The sequence below is a fragment of the Suricata suricatta genome, chromosome 10 (assembly GCF_006229205.1).
Source record: "Suricata suricatta isolate VVHF042 chromosome 10, meerkat_22Aug2017_6uvM2_HiC, whole genome shotgun sequence".
Lineage (NCBI taxonomy): Eukaryota > Metazoa > Chordata > Mammalia > Carnivora > Herpestidae > Suricata > Suricata suricatta.
Genome location: NC_043709.1, coordinates 887,841 through 908,432, shown reverse-complemented (window position 1 = coordinate 908,432; position 20,592 = coordinate 887,841). Strand labels below are relative to the sequence as shown.

General features: G+C 62.0%; 1 protein-coding gene across 8 annotated transcripts in view; it reads right to left on the bottom strand.

The window, feature by feature from the left end:
- BRD1 (bromodomain containing 1) overlaps positions 1 to 20,592 on the bottom strand; it is a 36,992-nt gene that overhangs the window by 6,375 nt on the left and 10,025 nt on the right. The window contains exons 2-9 of one of the 8 annotated variants that reach the window (XM_029953226.1): positions 15,997 to 16,153; positions 10,697 to 10,828; positions 10,456 to 10,584; positions 9,723 to 10,035; positions 7,804 to 8,064; positions 2,589 to 2,899; positions 2,402 to 2,506; positions 274 to 1,027 (exon numbers count right to left, since the gene is read on the bottom strand). In XM_029953226.1, coding sequence (XP_029809086.1) covers positions 620 to 1,027; positions 2,402 to 2,506; positions 2,589 to 2,899; positions 7,804 to 8,064; positions 9,723 to 10,035; positions 10,456 to 10,584; positions 10,697 to 10,828; positions 15,997 to 16,153 — 1,816 coding nt within the window. In that variant the 3' untranslated portion in view covers positions 274 to 619. Of the gene's footprint in view, positions 1 to 273; positions 1,028 to 2,401; positions 2,900 to 7,803; positions 8,065 to 9,722; positions 10,036 to 10,455; positions 10,585 to 10,696; positions 10,829 to 15,996; positions 16,154 to 20,592 lie in introns of those variants that run through there. The other 7 variants (XR_003914071.1, XM_029953224.1, XM_029953227.1 and 4 more) reach the window with 7 other exon arrangements.

Here is a 20,592-nt window from a genome sequence, read left to right as displayed (position 1 = left end):
ACCCAGGGGGCCGGGCCCTGCCGGCTGCGGCCTGCGCAGCGCCGCTCCTCCCGGGCGGCTGGCTGGGGCTCCCAGGAGGGGCGGGCGGGGCGCAGCTCCTCCGAGTGCTGCAGTTTGGGCTTTGGTTTGGAAGGTGGCTGAACGGGTGCTCCAGCGTCCTCCACAAGAATTACGTGACACACAAGGATGCAGCGACCTTTCTGTGTTCCCCACGACCGCTTAGCAGAACTCCAGTCCAAGTTGAACAAGAGAAAATAATTAGGATCCAAAGAGTGAGCTACCCAGCGTGTTAGTAGTTAGAGTGAGAACCTGGAAAACAGTGGAAAAGCCATTCAGTGTGACGGGGCGCCGCCCTGCGCAGCCTGAGGACCAGCAAGACAACCTCTTAGTCTCTCCGTCTCTCTCCTTGACTGTCTCTCCTTGTCTCTGTCTCCCTGTCTGCATCTATTTCTTAGACTGTCTCTGTGTCTCTCTGTCTCCTTGTCTGGCTCTTGCTGTCTCGGCCTCTCTCCCCATCTCAGCATCGCGTGCGTGCACACCACGTGCACGAATCAGCTGGCCCAGGAACGGCAGGCGCGCCACAGGAGGCCGAGGAAGCCGGAGGGCCCCGGAAGAGCAGTCAGGGGCTCGGAGCCGGGCCCGCAGTGCCGCCCACGGCCGGAGCGCAGCGGGCCCCCGGGGGCCGAGCGCTTGCCAACGAAGGCCTGTGCGGTTGCGCTAACGTGGCAATGCTGCGGCGGGCACGGGCCACCAGAAAACCCCTACAAGGCAGAGCACAGGGATGAATCTTTGGGAAAATCAGAAGGTTCAGACAGTTTGAGTCCTCAGACAGTGAAGAGCGCCGCTCGCAGGGAGGGGCGCGGGGCGCGCAGAGGGCACAGGAGGCGGAGGCGAGGTGGAGCCAGAAACGGGAGCCGGGCTGCAGCGGCGGGCCCGCGTGCGGGGCAGCTCCTAGCGCCACTAAGACTCCCGGGCCACGCGGGAGGGCGACAGGGCTCATCACGCATCCACTGTGTCTACTGCCACTCTGGAACAAGAAAGCAAACACCTGGCGTCAGTCAGGCTCAGAGGGCGTGGGCGCCGCAGCAGACGCACCCCGGCCCGCGCACGGACGCTCCTGCAGGGCCCGCAACGGCACCGGACGCTGCCAGCCAGGGGAGGGAGGCTCGCTGGGGCAGCGGGAGGCCCAGGAGCTGCGGCCACGGGGGAACCGCCCTGTCACACGAGCGACCCAGCTCGCCCCTGGCTCCCTCCTCGTACCACGACCCACCCAGTGACCGCGCACCGCCAGTGGGACACGAGCTCCGCCCGCACATGGGACCACACGGCGGCACATAGCTCAGAAACAAGACAGGCTTTAACGTTATTTTCAAAGGACCGGCTCAGTATCGACCCATCAAAATATAAGCACACAAACACAGAATTTCCAGAAAACTAGTTAGAAGCGCCATCAAAACAGAATTTATAAGCAGTCACCGGGGCCACAAAGAACCAACCGTGTGCTGCGGGGAAGGGCGTCACCTCGTCCTCACCAGAAAGCCCCCCGACACTCGGCAGCCAACGCACAGGCGCTCCACGTCTCAACTTGCGAGGTGGACCAGCACCTAGGCCCCCCGCCTCGGCCCCCTGGCCTCAGTCTCCCGCTCTAGCCTCCCTGCCTTAGTCCCGTCTCGGTCCCCCGCCTCGGTGCCCCGTCTCGGTCCCCCGCCTCAGTCCGCACCAAGAGCCCAGAGGACAAGCACGTCCAGTCGCACCTCTGGGAGGAGGCGCCAGAGGCACAGCCAGTGTCACACACTGTGAGGATGACACGAGGAAATGGCCCTCGGCTTTACTGGGGGCAGGTACTTAGAGGCTATGCCAGACAAAGGCCGCCTCCCTCACCCCGGCACGGGGGACGCGGAAAGCGCTACCACTCCAGCACGTGGACGGGAGCCTCCTGGTGAACCGAACAGACCGAAGTCACAAGAGCTCAGCAGGACACGAGAAACACGACCCGGTCACCCCGCAGACAGGGGTCCTCTCCCCACACACGCCCGCGGGGCCACGGAACGGCGAGACACGCCACCACGTGCTTTGAGCAACTGTCCCAAGGGCTGACCCCTCGGAGCCTAGGGCACAGGCCACCGTCACCCCCAACGCGGTCCCTCCCACCCCAGGCGCAGCGGCTCCCGCACCACCGGGCTCCCGGGACGCACAGCATGTGCGAAACCACCACGCCGGGCCGACCCCGCCCCCGCCGGCCCGAGACGGCGCCAGCCTGGAGGACGCTGCAGCGGCGGCCTCTCGTCCGGGGCAGAGAGGCCCTGGAAGGCCAACTGTGAACAGGGGCCAGGGGCCGGCCCAGCCACTCCGCGAGACCCTGGGGGAAGAAGGCGGCGCCGCGGCGCTGGGCGGCATTTACCTGTGTCCAGGCGTTTTCCCGGGGACCCCTCCTCCACCTCGGAGTCGCCGCAGGTGCTCCGCGACCTTTTTCTTGGCTGCAGAAGAGTCTCCAACCTCGGAAGGACTACAGACAAAAAGGTTTTGGTCCCTAGCTGAGGAGAAGTTGGCTGGGTTTCAGTGTTCTTGGCAGACTTTGGGGGGCTTACACTTTTCGATTTGCAGAAGAGAACAGAAGTGCGTCTGTTTACATCGCTTGATGGCTCCGCCACCGCGGAGGCCGCCGCCGCCGGCGCATCGCCACTACTGGCGAGGGTGGGCTCTGGAGGGTGTCCGATTACCAGTGCGCTCTGAGTGCAAGTGCTATGTGATTCATTATCAAATGTGACTCTTTTGAATAGTTTACTCTGCTCTGGGTTCAGTTCTACTGGTTTGAGGGTTGGTGGTTCTGAATTAGTCTCCGAGTTTGAAGGAAGAGGTAATGCATCTGATGGTTCAAGTTTAGGGGGAGATTTATCTCCTGAAAAAATTATAAATAAAGTGATTTTTGAAAACTGGTAATTATAAAATCTATTATAAAACTTACTATAAATGTGAAGTCCACCAAAACACTAATTCATTTACGGAAACAAAGCATCACACATCCTGTCTGCAAGCAGCGCAGGGCCCGTCGGGTTGTACTGCGTGCGCGTCCCTAACACCGGAGCCCACGGCGGCCTGGCCCCCTGGGTGCAGGCACGCAGGTGGAGAGAGTGACTCTCCGAAAACAACCGTGAGCGACTCCTTCACATATGTCAACAGTAACACATCATTCGAGTTCATGACAATTTCTGCAATCAACAATTCACTTACCTTGTGGAAGAAAAACATCCCACTTAACTACAGTAGGGCCTAACGGGGCACTCCCACAGTCCCGGGGGCCGCGCAGCCAGCAAACCGGAGGACACGAGCATGTCCACGCGCTGACCAGGGCGTCCCAGGGCGAGGAGAAAGCCCATCGGATGAGCGGCGAGTGGCCGGGAGCGGCTCACGGAGGCAGGAAAGCGCCCCTCAGGTCTCCACGCCACGCTCTGAAATGCTCTAACGTGGGCAGTTTTTCTAGAGTCTGACTTTACAAAACTAAAGTCTTTAGAAGACTACTGTAGCTTCATTTAAGAGGCTTCTTAAAATTACTAACATGAAAACAAGAAGTCTGTGAAGCCCACAGAACACCAGTTTGTCACCCGGCCCTGGAAGGCTGGCCTGCTGGCCACCAGGGCCCAGAGAGGAGGCCCTGGGGGGGCGAGGCGGGCTGGCCAGCAAGGGCGCAGCCTCTAGGACAAGCCACTGCTTGGGACCACGAGACACGTGACATAATACCAAGAATAACAATTCACACGATCCTAAACTGATATTATTACCACCAGGTGGAGTTTTTACTGTGTTGAGCCTGCAAACTGCCCTAAGGCCACTTGAAAAGACACAAGTTAGTAATATTAAATCCAGTCATTTTGAAAGAAGAAAGCTACCCAGCTCCTAAGTTCCATTTCCGCCTCAGAGCAAATGTTTTAAAAATTCTCCGAGTAACGTGACAGGTGCCTCAGCCCTGCGGGGCCACTCAAAGCTGCACGGGCACGTCACAGGCAACCCGAGCACCGGGGGAGCGTCTCCGCAGCTGAAAGCCACGGCAAGGGTCCGCGGCCACACCGCTGCCCAGCGAACCACGAAACACGTCGGCACGGGGCGAGCGCCTTTCCCGCTCGTCACTTCAAGGTCACCAACAGATTCAGAAAAACAGCCCAGGGGGACCGAACAAACAGGACCTGGAGGGCACAGGACCCGAGGCCGGGCGGGCACTCTTGAGAGGAGCCTCGGCCACCCCTTCCCCCGCGCACACGCCTGGGCTCGATGGCCACCTCCCGTCTCCGTCTCCAGCCTCTCCCCAGCCTGACCCTGCACCAGGGCGCCAGCCTCGATCCCTGCGGCCACGGCGCCACCACCGCGGGAGGCCGAGGGGGCCCCATCGCTCGCCAGGCTAGCCTGGCCCTCCCGCCATCTCCGCGCTACCAGCTGGCAATCCCCGTCCTGGCTCAGCCCCCCGCCTGCCCGCTCCTGCCTGGGCAGCAGCCCCCCCCGCCCCAAATGCCCACATCCCTGGCCACGCACACCAGGCCCTGGACCGCCGAGGCCACCCATACCTTCTCCTGCCTCTCGGGCTCGGCCCGCCCCGGGCCTTCTCCTGCCCTCACACCCCTCGCCAGACGCAACGGCTGGGTCCTCACACGGGCCTCCCCAGCCCTCCTTCTACCCAAAGGCGGCCTGGGGCCTGGCCACAACCACCCCGCGGCTGGCCTGGGCAGCTCACTGGAAGCATTTCTGGGGCATGAACGGGGCAGGCGGATGGGGCCAGGGGTCAGGTACACACACTGCCACCTGCACTGGGAGAGCCGCGCGGGTCGCCAAAGCCCCGAGCCTCGCTCTCCTCGGCCGTAAGGGGAGAAGACAGACCGTGTCTGCTGAACCCCACTGTGCCTGGCAGCCACCAGCGCCCCCGGAGGCGGCGTCCCGTCAGGACCCTGAGCAGAAGCCACGCTGCAGCTCGTACCAAATACGGGCGTGGGGCACCTGGGGGCTCAGCTACACATCTGACTCTGGTGAGCTCAGGGTTCACAGGTTCAACCCTGCTGGGCTCCACGCTCACTCTCTCACGCTCTCCCTCTCAAAATGAATAAGCAAACTTGTAAAAAATACAAACATTCTCACGAAAGTCACTGGCTGCTAACAATTATATCATCCTCCTACGTTCGAGAAATGCTCCATTACCTTCTAGAAAGAACTCTATTCAACTCCGGAGTTTGTAAACCTAAGCAGCGGTGTCGGAAATCCCACTCCTCGGTGTGCCGAGGTGGGACTGGCTACTCCGGAAGCGCGACCCCGCACCAAAGCCACGGGCAGCTCGGGGACACTTCTGGCCCACGACCGCACGCCGCCTGACCAGCACCGCCGCCTCGGGCTTCCTTCCCTCGAGACCCCAGAGGGAGAATGTGACACGCACACACTGCAGACCAAGGGAACCTTTCACAGACGTGACGGGGTCCTTGGCCCCGCTGTCACGCGTGGGGAGAGCGGGGCGGCCGGCTGTGCGGAACCGCAGCTGCACTGCACTGACCCAGGAAAGCCTTTGGGGAAAGAGAGGGGCATGGTCTTGACACGTGGGGACAGAGCTCAAAGCACGACCTGAATCCAAGCAATGAGACGCAAGAGCCCAGGTCGGCGACTCGGTGCCCGCACCCTGCACCTGGCCTGCCCGTGGCTCGCTCTCCCACTGCCCTGCACCCAGTGAGCCGCCCAGAAGCAAGCTTTCTCAGAGCGGCTCCAGCCCACACAGCGCCAGCAGGTGACGGGACCTGCTGCGGGGCCGGGCCTGCCCAGCCGAGCCGTCAGCTCCCACGACAGACAGTGCCAACTCACAGGCCCCAAAACGGGGGGTGTGAGGAAGGGCCACTGGCAGAGTAACACCCCCGGGCACCCCCTTGCGGGGGGAGGGGGGGTGCCTCAGCACGCCCAGCCAAGCGAAACCCCTGCCCAATGACAACGGAGACCGTGTAGGGACGCGTGCGGGTCCCAGCGACGTCCCGCACCTGGTCTCTCGGGAGACGCCTGGTCCTGGCCTCACGGGAAGGATCGAGAGCCCCCCTCTAGCCCAGCTCACAGTGTCTGCTCAGGATGACGCCCCCCACCCCCACGCAGGGGCCCCGCTGCTCCCTCGGGGCCTTCCTGAAGGTAGCCTGGTCCTCCCCAAAACCCTGGACGTCCGCCCTCTCTCAGCAGGGGCCTGATGCGCCACACGGTTCTGTCGGTGCTGCACCTTCCTTCAGAACAACCGGAGCACCACAGGGCCGCACCGTGGGCTGGAGTGGGGGGGCGCCCGCCTGCTGGGGGACCGGACCTCTGCTCTGAGACGGCCAGACGACCCGGGGAGACACAGAGTCCAGACTAGCTCCTCGCCCCCCGCCCCCGAGGATGGTGAACGACTGGTTGACAAGCTTTCCCCCAACTCACTCTTTTCGGGGGAAATAACATGCAAAGAGTAGCTTTTCCAAGAAAAGAGGATGACCAGCCCAGCCCGCACACCTGCTCTGGCAGCGGGAGGGGAGGAGCTGACGGGGGGCGGGAAGCCGTGCGCCCCACTCCAGGCCTGGCGATTGGGGCTGCTCTGGGCCCCAAGGATGATGTGAGTGCCAATGAGGGGAGGGGGGACCAAGGCCCCTGCGAGCAAGCGCTCAGAACTGTCCTTCCTGCCCTGATGAAGACCGAGGCGCCCCTCTCTTCCCTGCAAAGCAGGGTCTAGAGCCCGCACCCCTCACTAGGGGCACCTGGCTGGGGCGCTGTGAACTGAAAGACAGACAGCCAGTGTGAAACCGGGGAGGGCCGCGTCAACAGCCCTCAGCTGTGCAAACGAGTCCCTTCCCAGGAGTAAGAGCTAAGGGCTGGCGCCGCCCAGCAGAGCAGCGACACGGGGGCCGGGGCAGGTTCAGGGAGACCGAAGCTGACCGCTGGGACTGGCTGCATGTGGAGCACCCGCACCAGAAACCGTGTGGCCGCCACCAGGACACCGCAGGGCCACGCTGCCCACAGACACCCCCGGCACACGTACGCGCCTTTCCAAGGAGCAAACTGGAACGACTCTGAGTCTGCCTGTCCGGCTGCTTCTGCCGTTCGAATCCAGACACGAGAGGAAACTCGGACCGCACGCCGAGCAGCCGGCAGGCGGGTGCCGGACTCTCACTGGCCCTCCCTTCTGGAACCCTGAGCGGTGCAGACGCTGACACCAGGAGAGCGCTTCTCCTGGGTTCCACGCGCTCAAACCGCTCAAACCACTGACCGTGCGTGTCCCGAGCCCAAGGTCCGCCACCCGCAGCCACCTGGGCTGAGGCTCACGTCAGCACAGGGTGGACACATTTCTCCTCATTTACTTCCTATCTACAGAAACGTCCCCGAGGTCCAGCCCCTCTCCCAGACACACGCCCCAGTTAAGGTGGCCAGCTGTCACCGCTGGGTGTGTGACATGTCTTCAGGCCCACGGGGCAGCTCAGGTCAGCTCCTGCTCCCTGGTGACGGCGTGTGCGTCACCTTCCGCCCTCTGACCACTCCCGGGACTGGCGTCAGGACCCGCTCGAGCGCCGCTCTGACGGAAGGAAACAGCCCTCGCCCTGGTCACAGAAACCACGTCTGGCCCACGACCGTCCTGGGGGCGCACAAGGCCGAAGCCACTCCTTTTAAATAGTTTCCCAGGAACAAGCTGGAAAAAAGGGCTTATTCTGCGTCGTCAGCTTTGTGACTGCCTAGATGCCATGATGCCCCCCAGATGACACCAAGTGACGGGAAACGAGCCTGGTGGGGACGCCGGGCAGGGGGGGAGCCGGACGCCGAGCGTGTGCTTACCTTCCTCCCCCGTCTCCTGCCCCAGCTGAGCACCTTCCTCTTCAAAGCCTCCAATACCTGATTCCGCCGGCGGGGGCTGGCTCTGCCGCTGGCTCAGCTTGTTCCGAAGGAGCGCGATCTCCTTCTTCAGGAGCTTGGCCCGCTTGCTCCGGGACCCGCTGGACTTCATGGCGCACGTGAGGTCCAGCTTGTCCAGCAGCTCCCTCAGCTGCTCCTCCAGGACCATGTGGGCCCTGTTGGCCGGGTTCAGCAACCTGTCCACTGAAGTCGAAGGACACAGTCAGTCATCAGCCACTGGTACCTCCCCACCCCCGCCGAGACCACCTCGCTAGCGCAGGCCCTGCCCGAGGGAGGCCCAAGTGCCCCTCCCTGCTCACTCCAAACCCACGACAGGCCGCTGCCACAGGGAGACCAGCTTCCACCCCGTGGCTGTCGGGACTCCCCTGGAGGAAAGCTTGTGCGTCCACGGCCGGCCGGGGGCACGGGGACACCGTGCGCCGCAGGAGGGCCGGCGCCTCTCCCAGGCCACGCCCAAGCCGAGCTCCCCAGGGAAGGCCGGCAGCGGGGCCGGGGGAGGCTCACCAGGGCCGCCCCCCGTGGTGGGGGGGCTCTGCTGACCACACGCCCGGGGCCACCTGTGCAGACAGGGCAAGGGTCCATGTGGGAGCCGCACTATCTGCTTGTCGCCGCCCCACGGCCCCCGCCTGAGCCTTGCTCTAGACCCAGAGCGCGGTGCGGCTCTACCCACACCCTCCACTGACGGTTCTCCATTCCAGGCCTATTTACTACAAAAATCCCTAGAGTTCTTAATTCCAACAAGACAAAATTTATCAAGTGCTGACTACCTTAGATCAGTGAAAGGGGGCTAGGAGAGAACCCACTCCTCGGATCTAAGATACAACCGAGAGGAGGGGAGACAGAAGCCACAGCATGCGCATCGGGAGCGAGTGGCACCTTCCTCCACGAGCAAACAAACGTTTGCTGCAGGCCCCAGTGGCCTCCACGAAGCCCCGACACACCAGCGTCGTGAAGAAGGAACGCCAGACGCACAGCAGCGCCGCCTCCGGCACAACTTCACGAGTAACAGAGCCTCCAACACGTTCACGAAAACAAAAACCACGTCCTCTGTAGCCCCAAAGACAACGGCCTGGCCCGTGGGCATCAGCATGAAGGTGGCCGGCGCCCGCACAGACTGGACGTGACCTGCGTTCCGCTAGCTCAGCCACGTCCCCGCACGGACGCTGAGGAAATTCCCACCCACGAACCTGCCCCCAGTGACAACCTGGGCGTCAAACTTTTACTGAGGAAACACCACGGTCACCCACACGCCCATCCGTCAAAGACCCGATACGCAGCGGCCCGCAAGCCCCCTCCTGTTGCAGAGAGGTCGCCTGGTGGCTGCAGCGTGGTGGCCCGGGCAAGGCCCCAGAGGGCAGGCCCCGTCCCCAAGGACAGAAACAAATGAACAGACAGACTACCGCACCGCACCCGAGGCCCGGGCCGCCGGGGCCCCGTGGGCACATGGCCGCTCCTGGGGCCTTTCCTCGGCCACAGATGTCCTCACAAGTAGATCAAAGCCCAGCCGGGGTGCAAGCCCCCAACTAACCCACTTCCTGGCCTGAAGCAGGCAGGCCCAGGCTGTCCCCACTGGCCACACGGGTCTCTCTAGGCCCCTGAAATGTGCCCGCTCTGAACGGAACCGTGCAAGGTGTGGAGAACACACAGCACGTGGTAAATGAAAAGTAAACTGTGAAAAACACGCGCAGGCTGACGCGCTGAAAGCACAGTACTTCCAGAGAGCCGGGTTAGAGCCGCCTCCAGAGTCCACGCCTTCCCCTTCGTCACGAGGCCACGAGGAAACGCGGGGCCCCAGCCCGAGGGAGGGCGCTCTCCCGCCCGCGCCCGGGGCCGGTGCTTACCGTCTTCCCAGGAGAAAGGCCGCCGAGGGGCCGCGGCAGGCCGCTCAGGCAGGTGCATCCCCGAGGCCGCCTCGAAGCCGATGCTGTCCGCCTGGCGCCTGGCCTGCCTCAGAACGACACCGCCCTGATCGCGCAGCCTCACGGCGGCTCTATAAAACACCGTGTCCTTGGCATTGTACTTCATGCAGTTATCTACAATGAGATTAAAATCCTCCTCAAACTCAGTGAGGTGTCTATACCCTTGAGCTTCTAACCGTTTCCTCATTGTGGCAAAGTCCATGGGATGTTTAATGTGATCCAAATAATCTGGCACCTAATTTCAAGGAGGAAAAATAATCATTTACAAACAGAAGGACGCTTGTTTGCTCTACACAAGCAGCACACCCGCTACGTAACACGAGACGCACGCACGCACGCACACACACACACACACACACACACACACACACACACACACGGCACCCGGGACGCTCACTGCTGGGGGCCCTGCTCACTCAGCTCCCCAAACCAAACCCCCAGCAGCCCATGCACTCGTCCGGGCGGACAGCCTCCCGCCACTGCCACGTTCCCGCCCAGAGCCCGCTTCCACCACCGCTTCTCACTCTCTTAAAATGAAACAGAACTTAAAAACTACGTCCGAGAGAACCCCCGCCCAGGAGCTGAGTAAGCGCACGCGCTACCCCGTCACTGGAGAAGCCGCAGGGCGGCCCGCCGCCCGAGCGTGAGCACCCACCTCCTTCAGGCTCACCGGCTGGGCGAATATCCGAGCCGGGTCCTTCTCCTGCAGCTGGTCCAGCACGGAGCGCAGCAGCACCGTGAGCGGCGCCAGCCGAAGCTCCAGGGCCATCTGCTCCACCTTCACCTGCGGACACAGCCCTCGGTCACGCTCCCTCCCCGGCGGCCCGCCCCGCCGCCCCCCTCGTCCTACCGCCCCGGGGGCCCTCCCCCTCCCCGGGGGCCCTCCGAGGCCTCACCTGCTCCCGCTTGAGCTTCTCCCGCTTTCGCAGGAGCTCGATCAGCAGGCGCGCGCGCTCCAGGTCGTGCCGCAGCCGCTGCCAGTACTTCAGCTTCTCTTTGGCAGCCTGAATCTCCTCGTCGTTTTCTCTCTGAGAAAATTAATTGGAAGTCAGCCTAAGACCCCCTCCCGGGGGTGCCGCAGACCATGCCTGCCCCAAGAGCCTGCCCGACCTGCTGCGCCAGGAGGACCCACGGCGCGCACCCAGGGCACCGGGACTGGACGGGGCAGCCCAGGGGGCAAACCCCAAGGCCCAGCCCGCGTGGGGACCGGGGGGGGGGGGGGGGGGGCTGTCCAACGCCCGCGTCACACGCCCACACCCAGCAGCTCTTAACTCGGCAGCCTGGGGTCACCACTCAGCGCCTCCTCCTTCCTTGGTGGAGCATGCGTGCCACCAACCCCAAACGACCCTCCCCACTCTGGCGTCCTCAAACACAGAAACACCACACGGAAAAGCAAAGAGGCAGAAGGCGGCAGATAGCAGGCTGACGGCCGCCCCCTCCAGGCGCCTGCCAATGGCAACAGCAGGAAGAACTGCTCGGGCCATGGCACCAGACAGGGACACCAGCGAGCGAGCCCGCAGCACCCAAGGACTTCTGCACGCCGGCCAGAGAGGGCTTTGTCACACGGGGAGGGGGACCACTCTGCCTGCAGGAAATTACAACCAAGGTCCCCCGTGCTCCTGTCCACGCGTCCCTCACTGCCCTGCCCAGGGCCAGGCCCTCCTCCAGGTTCCACGAGGCCCCACCCTTCCCTTCCTGTCCCTTGGGTTCTGCCCAGGCCGGGGGCGGGGGGTCACCGTCTGCTCCTGCGGCGGCCGCCTGTCCTCAGCTGCAGACCCCGCCTTCCACTGCGGCGCACGGCCAGCGCCACCGCGGACCAGGAGCCGAGCACCCCTCTCGGTCTGCGTCATGACTAAAGGCACCCCTGCGCCCGCACATGGCTCCCTGGTGGGCCCAGCACAGACGGCGGAGGAAGGGGTGGGCGGGGTGCTCCCCTAGCTGGCCCCCAACCCCAGCTCTGCTAAGATGTCCCCTCTGTCCCCACACAGGCCTCCCGACCACAGTGGCAAGGACGCCGACTGTGCCTGCGCACGAACATGGCCTGGACAGGGAGGAAGGCCCACATCAGCCGGTTCCAGCTCAGCATTCCTGCGGACAGATGCACAGCCACGGCCGCAGGCAGGCTGCCCACCATCAGACCCCTCTGCTCCTGGGGTCCCCCCCAGACAGAGCTAAAGAGCACACCCACCAGGCAGGAGCCCCATACCCTGGACAGCCCTCACTCCCTGCCTGAACGCTGAGCGCCTCGCGGGTGAAAACGGCCTCTGAGGTCACACGCACACACGGGGCTGTGACACGGGGCTCTAACTGCAGGGGCTGCGGGCACACCGCCACAACCAGGCTACGAAGGCGCTCCTCGCCAGCAAGGGGACAAGAAGGCTGGGCCACCACCTCCCCCGCGGGCACTCCCCGGCTCCACGGGAGGCAGCCTCAGACCCGCCAGATGTGAGTCACAGAGGCTCTTTTCACGTAAATTTAAGTCCCGGGTAGGGGCGCCCCCCGCTGGCTCAGTCAGCAAAGCGCACGACTCTCGATCTCGGAGTGGTGAGGTCAAGCCCACGTTTGGTAGAGAGATCGCAAACGAGCTTTATGTAAAAGTGTCAGGCATGGAACGGGGCACCCGGCGGTAGGGCGAGAGACTCATCAGAGGACGTGGGCTGCGCCGGGCCGCGCATCGGGCGTGGAGCCTCCTTTAAAAAAAAAAATTGTAACAATCTCAGGCATTAACAGTAAGAGCAGCTGTAGAAACATGGTCAATCAGTAAATAAAAAAACAGATCTAGAAAACCAAATTCCCCAAAAGCATCTAAAAATCTGAAAATCACCCTGTCCATTAGTCTGAATACACAGTCTGGAAACTGGCGACCCTTGCAGCCGGCGAGAGCTGGTGGGGGCCACCTGGCGCATCCGCCACACTCCCTGCTCTGCATGGGGAACCCTGGGGATGCCACTGACGGCCACTCTGCTCACACGACGACCTGCAGCATAGGCTCTGACTCGACTCGCACAGCTTCACCACACAAGCAGGCCTGAGTGTCCGGACTCTGCTCTTCAGGGACCTTTATTTCCTACGTAAAACCTATCCTAAAAGACTCCGTAAGACAAGAGAAATGCCAAGTAGTTTCTGGTCCCAAGACGCTATCAGGAAAGAGGAGGTTAGGACGCCACGCTAGCCACCTTCCACCTGACCCGTGGGAGGACGCCCGGATGGGGAGGGCGGGCAGGGCAGCCCCGAGGGGTGAGGACCCCAGCACATCTACCCCGGGCCCAGGATGCTACCGGGGACGGAAGACCCCCGAGAGGCAGGGCTCCCTGCCCCTAAAGCCGGGCGCACGCGGGGCCCAGGTCCCAGGGCTGAGCCTCACGCCCGCAGCAGCAGGGTGGGTAGGGAGAAGCGGTGCCCCCAGCACAGAAGGGGGACAGTGTTGTCCTAAAGCCAGCAGAGAAGACCCGGAGCCGCGCCTATGAGCTGGAGAAGTGCCGGCTCCAGGGCACACAAACAAGACGGACAGGGGCCTCGCCCTCCCCCGCCCCCCAGCACTTGCTCCCTGACCCTCACGCCAGCCAGGACCTGAGCACGGTGGAGGACAGGCTCTGGAGAGGGTCGCCACAAAGGCCCCCGGGAAGGTGCCCACAGGCGTGCTGCGCTGGAGGCCAGCCCAGAATGGCCCGGCCAGACCCTCGAAGACTGCCGTGCAGGGCCCCCAGAGGGCCCACCAATCCGACGCCCCTCGCCTGCCCGGACGTGGGAGACCTCGCCCTCAAACCAGCTCGTCCTGTCCACCTGCCTGTCCTCCCCACCAGCTCAGTCATGGGAGGGAAGGGCTGCCCCTGACCTCCTCCGGAGCCCGGCTCAGAGTGGGCTCCCAGACACACAGACAAGTTAGAACCTAACATCAAGTATTTTTGAATTTTCAAAAACACATGAACATCACACCAAGCCCTAAATGTCCCTTCCACATGGAACGTTACTGTTCTGGACCCCACAAAGAAGTCAGCCGTTACAGGCTGACACAGGAAAGCATGGTCTGAACACAGAAGGAGGCAAATGGGGGGCGGCCGATGCAAGCCGCACAGGGGAGCTTCGAACGCACCCCGCAAGTCAAGCCAGGTGCGCTCCCGGGGGTCACCGCTGAAGTCGTACATGAAATCCACGCGGTCCCTTGTACCAAGGATGCGAACGTCCCACATCTCATCTTCCTGTCCCTACACGCTGCTTTCGTGTGTGGAAGCCCCAGGCCGGCCGTCTCCACCGGCTCACCTGTCCCTGGGCACAAAGTCCTGAAGGCGGACACCAACTCCCTCACCCTTTAGGGGAAGAGAGACGAACACGCAGCCGTCACCACCGAAGACTCCCAGTGTGACGCGAGGTTCACCGTGGATCCGAGCCCCCAGACCCCAGCGTGTGCCGGATGCACACAGCCCCCAGGGTGGGCCGCACACAGAAGACACCAGGGATGTATCCACCCCAGCCCGCGGCCCCAGTGCACCCCGAGGCCTTTGCACAGCCGGGCCTCACAAGTGCACGCGCCCAACGTAGCCAGGACTGCAGACTGAGCAGCCCTCAGTGTGCTGGGTCCTCAGACCAGCACCACCCTCCCTCCCCCACCCCTAGGACGTCCCCGGGCGGGACGCAGGCGCCACCGCAGGCACAGGACACTGGCCCGGGCCGCCACACCCTCAGAAGGGCATCAGGTCCTCCCTTCCTCACAGATGGAAAAGGCATCAAGGGCAACCCCACAGACGCCCAGAATTTTCAGTTTTGCTGTGGGTTTTCAAAAGTATAGAAAAGATATTAAAATCTGTAACTTTTTTTTTAACTGAACATTTAAACGTGTTAATACTTCACCTTTTTTTGTCACCACAGAATCAGAGAAAGTCCAGATGACAGGCTCCCTAGGGCTGGCCCCGTCACCCAGGCCGGGCGCAGCGAGGGGACAGGGACCCGCTCGCCCAGGGCTCCAGCCGTGACCGGGAAGGAGGGACACCAGAGGGACGGGAGGGCCCCTCCCGGAGCGTGGGTCAAACGAGCCGTCCATTCGCCCACCACCACCCGCTCTCCAGGCCGCCGCTCTGCCGCCACCGGGAGGGACGGCCTCACGCCCGACCCAGCCGCGCGGCGTCCAGGAAGCTGTGGCCCGAGAGCAGGGCACGGCGGCGGAGGGGACTCCAGCCCGGAGAACCCCGGGGATCGTGTCCCACCGCATGCGTCCCCTCCAGCCCCCCAACACGCTCAGCCACCCGGCAACCCAGGACTGAGAGAGAGACAGAGAGACAGCACGAGCGCAGAAAGCCTGCCAGGCAGCATGGCAGCCACAGAGACCCAACGCGAACGTGCTGGAAGGACAGTCCCCGCGCCGGCCCTGAGTGGCAGAGAAGCGTCCTTCGGGCGCCCCAGCCGGAGGCCCGGCACGGACACGGCTCTCCCTCCCCACAAAGCTGCCCGAGTCCCCGCAACATGAAGTGCGCCAAGCAAAATTTTGGGGCAACGCGCCGAAAAACCATTTTTGTGTTCCATTTATTTTTGTGATGTCTCACAGAGCCAATTTCTTACTTTCTAAATCTGTTCTTTTAGAACTGCTTTACACTACTGGATGGCTCTACAAACCCAAATTTACTAAAATTCAAGAGCCTGTTTGGTTTTGTTATTTTAAAAAGCAAATCCTGGGGCGCCTGGGGAGCTCAGTCAGTTAAGTGTCCGACTCTTGGTTTCGGCTCAGGTCATGATCTCGCGCTTTCATGAGTTGGGGCCCCTCGTGGGGCTCCGAGCTGACAGCATAAAGCCTGTTCGGGATTCTTTCTCTCTCCCTCTCTCTGTCCCTCCCCTGCTCACACTGTCTCTGTCTCTGTCAAAAATAAATAAACAAAAAACTTAACAAAAAAAGCAAACCCCATTTCTTCTCTCTCATCCAGCTCTCCTCTCCCCCGCCCATCGGGGTCAGCGCGGACCGGCCTCAGAGCAGGGCCCTGGAAACAAGCCGCTCCGGGCACGGTCCCCAAGCCCAAACTCCCAGCCCAGCACAGGTCTGCGGCCACGGGGCCCGGCCTCCCCGCCCCCCCCGCCAAGGCAGCAGTGGCACAGGCACCCCGGGTCCGCCTGCGCTTCTAGAAGCGGACAGGCCCGGGGCTCGCAGACGGGGAGCCTGGGGCCTGATGGGCTCCACCAGGTGCGGCTCCGGGGGCCAGGGACCACGTACCTGCTGCGTGCTCCTCTGGGACTGCAGGCTGGACTGGAGTCGCCGCAGCAGGGGGGCGCCGTTCCTGGACAGCCTCTTGAGCAGCCAGTAGCTGTGGGCTCTCTCTACAAACTGCTTCTTCCGCTGGATAGCCACCTGATTCGCAATCCTATTTAATCTAGAACACGGAAAAACTCAGAGTTTAGCTTTAAGGAGTACGTGAACATTTCACTGTGGACACTAGGAAGGACAGGGTCACTTCACAGACAGCCATGCACACCTTCTCGGCCACTCTGGGCCACGCAGGCGAACTGCTGCCTCGTGCGGCCCCCACCTGCGGCCGCCCGCTGGCTCCGCCCACCGGGAACGCCCTCGAGGGTCCGCCAGACCAGCCAGATCAGACGCGGACACACGCTGAGCAAAACTCTCCGCCCCTCACACGTCGCGCAGGGTGCACACATGCTGATGTATCCAGTGACCAAGTAAGACGGTCACGAAGGGTGGAGGTGAGGGGGCACAGGTGTCCTCAAGAGGGAAGGACGAGACGGTGCAGGTCCCCACCAGGAGGCAGCACCCTTTCGGGACCATAAAATGCAAAGGCTTTGTGAAAACACTTGCATGGAGGAAAGTGCTCACTTCAGAACCCCTCAGAGGCCCCCTCAGAGGCCAAAGGGCTCCCGCGGCCCTGTCGTCCTTGGGCCAAATCAAAGCAACAACTCATCAATTTGACTCACGAGGACACCGAAAGAGAAGATAAATTTAATCATAAGCTAAATCTTTAATAAAAATATAAATGCAATGAGATGTTCCTCATTGCACACCAAATATCAAAATGTCAAGCGAAACCAAGAAATTTTAAGACTGCATTTTTTGGAGAACACAAATCTTAAGTTTCACAAAATAATCAATGACCAAAAAAGTCAATGGCTCTATGGGGCGCCCAGGGGCTCAGTCGGTTAAGTGCCCAACTCCTGGCTTCGGCTCAGGCTGTGATCGCACGGTGTGTGGGCTCCAGCCCCACGCTGGGCTCCGTGCTGACAGCACGCGGCCCACTTGGGCTCCTCTCTCTCCGCCTCTCTCCCACGCTCACTCTCAAAATTAATAAACTGTAAAATTTTTAAAAATTTAAAGAAAAAAAAGAGCTCCAGCTCATTTCCAAGATTGTTCCAAATAATGCTGTCGGTCGGCCTCTGTACTGAGTTCCAAAGGGCACGGCTGCCCTCCTCCTGGGGTCAGCACGACCCTCATGCCCTGTAGGAAACCAGTACTGACCCTTCTGCCAAAGCTCACAGCTCGACCATCTGTCCCACACAGGGACCCGATACCGAGAAACCGGCTTAGGGGACAGCTCCTGTCACAGGCCGGGGGCTTTGCCGGAGAAGCCTTGTCAAATCCCGGAGGGAGACGCCGCGAGCTTTCTGTGAGAAGATACAGAACCCAAAGTCTGTCCACAGCCTGCCCGTGACCATGGGGCCCCAGGTCTGCACATTCAAGGTCTCTGGGTCCCACCGCCTCAGCAGGAGGCCGGGAGAGGACACCAGTCAGCAGCAGCCGAGAGCACCTCCAAAGTGGCACTGGGGAGCACCCGGATGCTGCTCACAGCCATACATGCGGTGCCCCTCGCTGGAGCGGGGCTGTGCTGTCCCGGGCACCCCATGGGTGCTGTCTTTGGTGGGGAGTCTGTCTGTCTGCTCTACCACTCTTCTGGAGGCAGGATCTTGTGCAGTGAGGTGCCCGGGCCCTGATGCACACGCTCAGAGGACTTGTGCCTACACAGACAGGGGCCTCTCCAGCGCCAGGGCACACTCAGCTATTTCAATAGGCAACAGAGGCACCGTAAAAAAAGAGTATTTCTTAACCGTGTGAAGAAACGCTGTTTGACAACAGCTTATAAAGACACTGAACCTCACGGAACAAGCCATGGTCTCCCCCAGAGTCAGGATTTCTGAGTCACAATCAGCTCAAAGACACGAGCACGAGGCTTTGACGAGAACGTGTTATGAGATGTCCTGGAGTACTCACTGGAAAACCACACTCCGAGCTGGCCATCCGGTCCCGAGGGAGCAGGGTGGGCATGGGGCACCCACCACGCGCCTCCCAGAAGTGGTGCCAGACCTGAGCAGACCCCCGTCGGCCCTGCACCCGGCGAGCCCCCGGCCCAGCCATGGGCAGACAGCAAGCGGAGGGGAGAAGGGGGCGCTAGAACACATCAGAAATGCTGCCACGCAAGCCTGGCCAGGGGACGGGGCCGCAGCTCCCTCAACAGCTGGACCCCAAAGGGAAAGAGACCACAGGAGCCTTCACAAGAGGAGAAACAGAAAGGACTCCTGCGATTGTGAAAGCGCAGCACAGCCAGGGGTCCAGAAAGAGGGTAAGAAGCTGCGTGCCGCACAGGTGAAGACAGCGGCAGACCTGGGGACGGGCGGGGCGTGGGCCGGGTGCTGCCTTCTCAAGGACACGGGGGGGGAGCGAGGCTGCCCACCCTGTGGTATGCACCTGCTTTATGTTCTCATCCTGTATTTCACTCTAAATACTGTTTTAAAAAATGCAGTACTCAGCAAAGGTTCATCAAAAGGATCAAAAGTCTGATTTTCTCAAGCCTTTGTGAACAAATCTCATGCACAACGTGCCTCCGAAGGAAAAATGACCAGGCTTCTGGAGAAACTGAGGGAGGATCCAACGGAAGGGCAGTTGAAACATCAGTTTAAAGTGAGCACCTTGGGGGCGCCTGGGTGGCTCAGTCAGTTGAGCGTCCGGCTTTGGCTCAGGTCAGGTTCTCACAGTTTGTGGGTTCAAGCCCTGCATCGAGCTCTGTGCTGGCAGCTTGGAGCCTGGAGCTGCTTCAGATTCTGTGTCTCCCTCTCTCTCTGCCTCTACCCCGCTCATGCTCTCCATCTCAAAAACAAACATTAAAAAAAAAATAAAATAAAACAAAGCGAGCACCTCGCTTCGATAAAACTTCTCTGCACAACGTGCTCGCGCGTGGCCAGGAGGAGGCCCCCGTCCACGGGAGCAGGAAGGACACCCGTCCACGACCAGTCCCCTCGGAGCCCACTTCCGCAGCGCTACACCCAGCGCCCACTGCGCCCGGCGCCATCCTGCTCCAGCCGGCTGGCAGCGGACTGGGAAGAAACCTCCACCCTCGAGGCCCAGCGATCACGGACAGCGGTCACCCTGGGGGGCAGAAGGGAGATGCCAACGCACACGGCCCAACTACACAGGTTCCACTCGATTCACTTTCAAAATCGGTGAGCGTCGTGACACGCGCCTACTTTGAATATTCCAGATGACGGCTTTCTGCTATTGGCTCTTAGGGTGAAAAATGCTGGGTTTCAAGTCAAAAACGGGGAAGGCACTGCGATGCTGCTCAGAATTCTGTTGGTGGGTGATGCGCCTCGGAAAGGAGAACGGCGGACTCGCCCGGCACGAAGCCCCGGGCCGAGGCAAGGCGGGAAGCCCGCCGCAGGACCCGGGCCGCAGCCCGTCACCGGCGCCACCGCTGCCACCTGGGGCTGCACCACGTACGGCACGCGGAGCCTCGTGCCAAACCCCGACACCCACGGGTTTCGCGTCATCACACCGTGACCTCAACCTTACGAGACCGTCCGTCAAGGACACCTCCATGAAGCTGAGGGGAAAAGACAAAAAGTCAAAATCAAAGAAACGGAAACAGGAAGACGAGGGCCGTCTCCGCAAGGAAGCCCCACCGCTCTCAGGGGCCGGCGCGGCGCGAGGGCGGAGGGACAGGCGAGCCGGGACCTGCTCAGAGGACAACCGTGGCGACGGACTCGGGAAAAGCGCCCACAGGAAGGCACAGCTCCCCAAAACGACTTCCAGAGCGCACAGGAAACCCCAACACGATCACAGCACTGATTTTCGGAAGGAACCGAGTTTCACATCCTCCTCCCGCCCCCAAAAGAAAACAGACAGTGCTTCCGAAGAGCTCGGCCACCGGAGGGCCAGGCGGACGCAGCCCCTGCCGCCAGCCGGGGACAGAGACGTGGACATCCCAGCGTGGGGCGCGGGGGCAAAAGGCCTAACTCCTGGCAAACACCCTCACAAAACTGAAGCGATGCGGAAACCCAGTCCGTTCGGGCACAAAATACCCCTGCCACCGCGAGCGGAGATCCATCCGGCGAGTCAAGGGCGCTCCTGGGGTCACAAGGGCCACCGACAGGACCCCCGCAGACGCCAGGGCAGAGCACGAGCGTCTCGACAGACACGGAAAAGCAACAGGCCACCCACGGCCGCAACTCCCACCGAGGGCCGGGGGCGAGGGTCCTGCCAGCAGGGCTGGGACAGGCACGGGAGAGGCTTCCCGAGATGGGGGCCAAGACCAAGACGCCATCCTCTCGGCTCCCGTGACAACAGTGGGACCGAGGGGAAAACTGAAGGACCGGGTGGGCACCGCTGGCGACGACGAGCCCCACACTGGCATCTGAAGAGGCGGAGGAGGCAGGGCGGCCCCGCCACCCGCCCGCGGACGCCGCCCGGGCTGCAGGGGCGCGCCGACCTCCGGGGCCCGGACAAACCACTCAACAACGGGAGGAAACACGCCTCTCCGCACTGACAAACCAAGCCCCACGCGAGCCTCGTCAGACACTCCCCCCCAAATGA